At 42.2% G+C, this 8,166-nt stretch overlaps 1 protein-coding gene across 1 annotated transcript; it reads right to left on the bottom strand.

Annotated features, from left to right (window-relative positions):
- Window positions 1–2,789: 2,789 nt before the first annotated feature.
- Window positions 2,790–5,974, bottom strand: EGR2 (early growth response 2). Its single transcript, XM_033940479.1, has 2 exons — window positions 5,733–5,974; window positions 2,790–5,212 (listed from the first exon to the last, which is right to left on the bottom strand). Exons 1-2 carry the CDS (start codon window positions 5,905–5,907, stop codon window positions 4,077–4,079), a joined length of 1,311 nt encoding a protein of 436 aa, XP_033796370.1. The 5' UTR covers window positions 5,908–5,974; the 3' UTR covers window positions 2,790–4,076.
- Between the last annotated feature and the right edge of the window lie 2,192 nt (window positions 5,975–8,166).

The following is an 8,166-nucleotide window of genomic DNA, read 5'->3' as shown; positions in this document are numbered from 1 at the left end:
GTACAGTGATTTTCCACTTTTAGCTGACAGAATGAAAAAAAAAAAGTGGAAAATTTCTGGACTAACCCCCTCTTTTACTAACGCGTAGCGTGGGTTTTAGCACTGGCAACTGCTCCGATGCACACAGAAGTCCTATGAGCGTTGGAGCAGTTACCGCTGCTGCCGGCGCTAAAACCTGCGTTATGTGTTAGTAAAAGAGGGGTTAAGTATATAGCCCTCGATGGAGATTGCCCCAACTTTGTTGGTTGGGCTGAGAACTTTTCAGCGGTCCCTCGTAACAGTAATGAGAAAAGAACTCCAATATTAAAATAGGCAAGAGCCTAACCTCATTCACAACTCATAGCAAGAAGAACATACAATACATTCCTAATAATTAACTTTCCATTTTCCCTTGCAGAGCTGCTAATATATCTTCTAATCCATTCCTAGTTCACTGTGAAAAGCCTGTTTAAAAAGTATGTCTTCGGTAAAGCATTACTTACTAAAATTTTCCTCTTTCCTAACATTCAAAGAGAGATTGTAACATAAGAATGTCAAATTTTGTAAAATATGACATAAATATAGGTTCTAAAACTAGCATTTGCATAAGATAAATGTCACCACGTACATTGACAAATATCCGAATGCTTTTGGATGAGTTTTCTAAAATGGCTGCTGGCATTTTGCATATGTATTCCTTGGAAATTTTATAGTTATTTTACAAAAGACTTCTGGGGGGGAGGGGGGGAAGGACCTATTGGAAAGCATGACCTTACTTAGATATCCCTTTTTTGACCTAGATGCCCTTCATAAAATCAGGCTTTATATGTTGTAATGTATGTGTAATAAAGTATATCTAACAGGAAAATGTTATCTTTCACTCAGGATGGTAGAGAATCAAGAGGAAAAATGACAAAAAAAAGAATCCTCTGACTTACAAGGGAGATTGATAGTGTTAATAACATTTTTGGTAAAGTGGTGTAAGTTTAATAAATTTATAGAAAACGACATCAAAGTGTATTTTCAAAGCGCTTAGACTGGCAAAGTTACTTAGTAACCTATTGAACTTTATAAGTCTAAATGCTTTGAAAATGAGCCCCTTAGCATCCTAAAAATGATGCAGAAATGTAGCTGTTTACTTTTAAATGGAAGCCTTTGAAATTAGGAAAATGTGTGATACCCTAAGTTTCTAGGGCCAGAGTAAGACCAAAAAGTACATTTTGAAAAGTTGGAAAAGCTTATAACATAGTAAATGATAGCAAATAAAGACCTGAATGGTCTATCCAGTCTGCCCAATAGTACGCTCTTAAATTCATGATTAACTTGAACCATCTTTTTTTCTTTGATATTTCTGGACCATAGACTGTAGAAGTCCTTAGATTCCAACTACTGGAGTGATTACACAACATCTGTTGGAAGCAATAGAAGTTACAGGACAGACTCTGATTGACATCCTGTGCAGATAGCATTAAAATAATATATTTAGGTAGGAGGCTCTAGAATGTAACTAAAAGGCATGCACTATTTGAAATTTCTAGAGACAGATAGATGAGCAGTTGTTGAGATCATTAGTAAAATGTCTATGTTATCCACTCTTGCTATACAGTGTATATATACTGTACAGTAGACTCTCAGTTAACCGGCACCCATGGGGATTGATAGATGCCGGATAAATGTAGTTACTGGTTGCTTGAGAGTTACTATTAAAAATAGGCCTAACTAATACTATACCATACCATAAACTGTTCCAGACTAACTACCGGACATGTGGTAGGCAAAGTGAGGCATACTCAGGTGTGATGTGCCAAGTTTACAATTAAATTTCCGCCAGAAACTGATTTTATTTTCATTTTTATTTAAAGTATTACAGTATTTATTAGATTTCTTTTCTGGTTGCTTGAGTGTTCTGGTTAACAGAGAGTCTACTGTGCTCTTTATCTTTTTTCAGTAATCTGTTTTGGTTTTTTTTTTAGGAGGGATGTTGGCTAGTTAAGCAAGTGTCTGCACTTCTATGTAGGGCTCACTGCACAAGTCTTACTTACCTAAAGGTCTTTTGAGTACAATGTATCTTTGGAACGTCTATGAAATGATACTGTTACTGTAAAAATTTACAGTACACTGGAAGGGAGGAACCAGAGTGCATGTCAGCAGACTAAAGGATGTCTGCCTTAGTTAGATTCCTTCAGACTGTTGTTTCCTGTATCACTTTCCACCAGCCATATTGATTGAACTTTCAGCTTAAACTAAAAATAAAAGTATGCTCCGAGTGGGCACTGGTGTTTTTTTTTTTTCTCCACTTTCCGGAGCCCATTTGAGGTTTCAATGTGTCAGATTTAAAGGGTGGAACAATGAGTCATAGGATACAGTTCATATGAAAGGAAATCCCCCACAGCACACTTTAATGAGCAGAATACTAGTAACACACGGAGGCTTATTGTGTTTTCCCATAGCCACAGAGTGGTAATTTCTTTGCAAACGCGGCCTTCATCGCTACTAAAATGCTTTTATGTTATGAGTTTTGGCGTGCTATAAATAATTTCTGCTCTCGTAGGTGACGAGGCGATGGACTCGGGGGTTTAGATATTACTGATGGGGACTTTGTGCCAGTGCACATGAAGGCAGTGCCCAGTACCCTAAATTTCATCCTCTAAGCTGTGGCAAAGCGAGCATTCGTCTATAATGTCCTACATCTAGGGTTTTAGCCTAATGCTGAAGTTGCCAACTTCCCCCCCCCCCCCCAGATAAGTACCTAAGCTACTGCTTTGCAGCTCTTTCTATTAACCACAAAAGCACTAAATATACTGCTGAAATGTGTTTATTTACAGTTGAATCAGAAACAACCCATTTTTTTTGTGGAATTCCAGTTAGTGGTTGTGCATTATTAGAAATCATTTACATTTCAACTAGATATCCTGCGCCCATTATTTACATTAACTTTTACTACAAAGATAACACTTTTTAATTCACAAAACAGTGCGTACAAAAATATAGTTTCTACCCCAAAAAATCCAAATATTAATAGGCAAAAATGTACAGCAATACTGCGACTGGTGCGTGAAAACTGTCTTTGATAAGGCAATATATTTACATGCAGACATTGCAACATTTGTCTACATCACACAAGGCACCAAGAACACCGCTCAATACCACTGCATGCGTTCTTAACATCATATTTCAACAAATGTACATCCAATGTCTTTTAATAAATTAAACATTTCTGACTGATGATGTGTATAAGGTTGCGCCTTCTCAGAAGGGAAGAGCTCTGAGAACAAGGCAGATCAACAATACACCCAATCTAAGGTATATCTATTGGGGGGGGAGGGGGGAGTGGTTCAAAAGTTTTTGTGAAGTTGGGTGTAACTCTGCTGTACCTTAGAGGGAGCAAATATGGCCCTTCTGATAGTTCTCTAACAACAGATTTGCACTTCTATAAGTTAAGACACTGTATTGCTTAAAACAGTGGTTCCCAACCCTGCCCTGGAGGACCCCCAGGCCAATCGGTTTTCAGGATAGCCCTAATGAATATGCATGAGAGACATCTGCATATAATGAAGGTGCCGGGCATGCAAATCTGCTTCATGCATATTCATTAGAGCTATCCTGAAAACCCGACTGGCCTGGGGGTTTAAAAAGGTTTCAGCAGATAAATTGATAAAGATCTAAGATGGTAAAACACCACCGAGGCCATCTCTTGTACCCCCCACCTCTAACCCAAAGCAGTCATGAAGTTCTAAAGTGCACATTAGTTCCAGTTTGAAAAGTGTCACCCTGCAAAATCAAGTCAATGGTTCAGCTCTTTTCCCGACCATAGCCTCACACTCCATCTATTAAGCTTAGTTTCGTACCTTAGGAAGTTGGTTCCTTGTGCCATAATCCCTTTTAGTCCCCAAACACACCTCAGTCAGAAACATAAGGTTAATCACACGTAATAAGAGACATACAATCAAGTTCCACTTCAATACCGCCAGTGCTATTGTGCTTTGGCCAGTCTTCGAGATCTTTCCTTTTCGGGATGCTTTGTTAGTAACTACGCCGACCCTGGAACCAGTACGTGCTTGTAGTGTTTGCTCCACTGGCGCTGGGCGGGCAACGTCTCACGCTGTCCGCGCTGGACAGAGCCCCAGCTGGCCGCCGCTGGCCGCTGCAGGACAGATGTTTGCAGCGGTGCCCGGGCTGAGGCTCGGGCTTCGTTCCGACGCCGCGCCGCTACCGCAGCTGCTGCCGGGCGCCGAGCTCTTCCTTTCCTTCTGCCTCAGGTGGATTTTCGTGTGCCTCTTCCTCTCGTCGCTCCTCGCAAACTTTCGGCCGCAGTAGTCGCAGGCGAAAGGCTTCTCCCCCGTGTGGGTGCGGATGTGGGTGGTGAGGTGGTCGCTGCGGCTGAAGTTCCTCATGCAGATCCGGCACTGGAAGGGTTTGTGGCCCGTGTGGATCCTGATGTGCCGGGTCAGCTCGTCCGAGCGGGAGAAGCGGCGGTCGCAGCCCTCCGCGGGGCAGGGGTAGGGTCTCTCGTGGACCGGGGTCTTGCTGGGGCGGTTAGGATACTTCCGCGGTCGCAAGATAGGCCGCAGAGGTAAATTCTGCGGGCTGTAAGCGCTGGGGAGTCGAGATCCTTCCGCCGCGGGGCCCCCTAGAGTGAAATTGCGAATGGTGGAGAGGGGGGTGAGAGGCGGGGGCACGCGGATGGACTCCAGGGGGCAGGGGAAAGGCTTGCGCTCGGGCACGCTGTGCAGGTCCCTCTGGCACTGAGGCGGGAACAGGCTAGGGTAGTCCGAAATGACTGGGAAGATCGCGCTGTCCGGGGCCGCTTTGGGGGAAGGGTAGGACGGGGGCGGGTAAGGGAGAGAGGCTGCGGCTGTGCTGAGAAATGCTGACGGGTCCTGATACATCTCCCCGCAGCCCGTGTAAGGCGGAGGAGGAGAGTACATGTGCTCCATGTCGCTCTGGGTATGAGCCATAGAGCAGCTCAAGGGGTTGGAGAGAGGGTTGGGGGAGGCGGAAGAAGCGATGGAAGAAGTTGTAGAGGAGGAGGGCGGGGTAACCCCGAGGATCCCGGCGCTCACTATGTTGATGAACCCCTCCGGGTTCCAACCAGGGCCTGGATACTGAGAATCGAACGAGAATTTGCCCATATAGGTGAAGGTCTGATTGCGAGCTGCAGACGTGAAATTGCTGGAATAGGGCAGTTCCAAACACCTCTTCTCGTTGCTCATGTCCACATTGATCATTCCATCTAGAAGTACAAAGAGAGAATTGGGATGGTCAGTGCATGATAGAGAACCATCTGAAAAGAAAGCTACAGTGATATTGCACGCCGGTTAGATGATCCCTTTGCTCCTGCAAACAACTTGTCATTTTCTCCCATTTATATTGCACTTCCTTCCATTTTTCAACTTGCGTGCTGTATTTTCTGGGGGAACTTACTGGCAAAACTTTCTCCCTCTTTAAAGAAACCTGTGCAGAAAGCGCTTGCATGGACAGGCAGCAAATGAGCGGATGAATGGGTTTCAGGAACCGCTCATCTAGCGGCTCTCTTTAATACTACTTGCTAACCGCTTCAGAATTGAAAGTAAGACAGCCTAAGTCCACCTGTAACTACGTTACAGACGCTTGTAACTTATACACATTTTATAACCATTGTATTATTATTTTTTTCCCCCATCTGGATGGAGAATGTTTAATAGAGTCTGCAACTTGCTGAAATCGTGTACCAAGCTAATGCTGTAAACCCGTGAGGTCCCAGTGCTACTTACCTCCGGTCACACTGCTCATCTGATCAAATGGTCCTCCTAGGTCAGCATTGGGAAAGATGGTTACCGAGGCTGGTAGGTTCGAGGCGATTTCATCCACTGGGTAGAGGTCAGGTAGCTGGTGCACAAAACCACTGAGAGTTACTGGGATTTTGTCTATGGCCTTGGCAGTCATCATTTGGTCAACTGACAGCCTGACAAAAACGTCCTTACAACTTGTGTGAAGTTTATTTTTCTGTATAGTAATTTCCTCCACTCTTTAAAAAAAAAAAAAAAACCCCCACTATAAAATGAGGGCAAAAGTTGAGAAAGCAGGCATGCCACCGAATCCCTTCTTCATAGAGCTTTTAGCCGGTGACTGCTTCTGTAGTGTTATTATAACAGCGAGTGTCTCTCGCAGAGCTGTTAATCAATTGGTGCTCTGAGAAGATGGAAAGTGTTGCAGTTAAGTATTTATTGAGAGGCCGTGAATGCCCGTGACGTCACTGACCATATTAGGACTGAGGAACAGGGAAGGGCGAGTTACGCCGTGTCGTCACAGGACAGATTTGCATACGTTCTGCTCGCTTTTTCAATGGAGACGTACCTCTCCAGTTATCAGTGGCGCTGTAGCCTACGCTGCAAAAGCTAGCGGCTATAATGAAGCTTATTAGATGCCTGATCGTGAAGTGCAAAACGTGGTGGTGGTTGTTGTTTATAGCACAGCAAAATGTGCTTTTTCCTAGCAATTTAGTTTGTATTATTATTTATTTTTTTTTAATAATGATATAGAACCGAAAAACACGAATCAGAATCAGAGGATTAGGCGCTGCGAGGAATTCCGGTTGCATGAGCTCTCCAAAAAAGGCAAAGATCCGGCCTAAGGCCGGCCCCCTTCCTTTTTTGGAAAATATTCCGGAAAATTAAATTTCCGAAAGAAATCGAGCTGAACCGAGACCCTGCAGTAAACTTACTCACTTTTCTTGGCAATTTAAACCGCAAGTGAGGAAGAAAATAGTTGCCTTAATGGAATCTATGGTGGGTTTATTATGTTGTTGTTATTTTGTGGTACAAGCGGAAAGAATACTGATAATAATGAATGCAGTTACTTTTGGAAAGTGATTGTTCTATTTATATAGTATTTAAAAACGGAACTTCTCTGCAATTGTTAGCGTTAGGCATGCTTTCAATGTAACGGCATCCGATTATTATTTTCTTAAAAATGAAGTTCAGCTTGTTCTAGACTTATCTGTTGTGTACAATACAGCAAAAGACAAAGGAATTTTAAACTACTTTTTCTTAAAAAGCTTCATTCAACTATGGCACTCTAGTCTACTCTATACCAATGGTAGCATAGGAGCCAAAGGTTGGAGAGGATTGGGTGCTACACCCGTCACATTATGCCTCTTCTTAGACAAAGTTAAGGGATTTGTTGAATATTGGGGGGAGGGGAATCTCAAGCACCCATAGACCAGGCACTTATGAATGGATCATTTCAATACATTTCCCTATATTAGGAAAAGCTTGAAGTCGTCCAACCTCCATACGCTCCGCACAATAACGCCATTTTCAAAGCAATGATTATATGCTTTGGAAAGCACTATAATTCTGCAGAAAAGATGCACTATACATTTAATTCTATAGCATCCTAAAGCCGTCCTTTCGTTCTTACTCTCATTTATTAGCAAAAGATTTCATATGGCTAGGGGGGTGGGGTGGGTAGGAGGTGGTGTAACTTTTCTCTACTGCACAGATTTTTCAGTTTCTGCCTAAAGGCCAAGAAGGCCATCGTTCTCAGTTCCCCGCTCCTTGATCTTAGCCTTCGCCATTTTTAAAATGCAATTCACCTACTTAGTAGCACTGCTGTATTACTCTGAATCACTACGTGTATATTTATACTGATAACGTATACAAATGAAATTCATGGTTCATTATATTATCGGCCTGTTTGTGCAAACCATGCTTCTGTCCTCATTGTATTCTCTTTGAAAACAATTAATGAATGAAACAAACTAAAACCATCAATGAGAAAATAAGATGTAAGTATACTCATTGTATAAACTTGGTTTATATATAAATGAGGGAAATAACACGCAGCTGTCGGCCTACAAATCCAGGTCTGAAATTAATTTTTCCTCCAATTCAAAATTGTCTGCAAAAAAACCTCCACGCCTACAAATATGACATTTTTCATTAAAATAAAAATGTAAATAAGAGCTGCATTTACTTCTTTCTCCAAGGCATATAGATTTTTGATTTAAAGTGCAAATCAACAAAGTTAGTCGAAAATCATCATCTTTTTCTCAGAACGTTGTCTATCAAATCGCCGCTATGTGGAGAAAATATGAACTGCAAGTTATACAGTACAAACATAGCATTTACATACAATGTTTTTGGCGCTATTTTTATTTTTATTTTTAGAAATTCATCTAAAAATAAAATCAAGACAGATTATATT

Source organism: Geotrypetes seraphini, chromosome 4, assembly GCF_902459505.1.
Source record: "Geotrypetes seraphini chromosome 4, aGeoSer1.1, whole genome shotgun sequence".
NCBI classification, from domain to species: Eukaryota; Metazoa; Chordata; class Amphibia; order Gymnophiona; family Dermophiidae; genus Geotrypetes; species Geotrypetes seraphini.
This window is presented reverse-complemented; position numbering and strand designations above follow the sequence as displayed.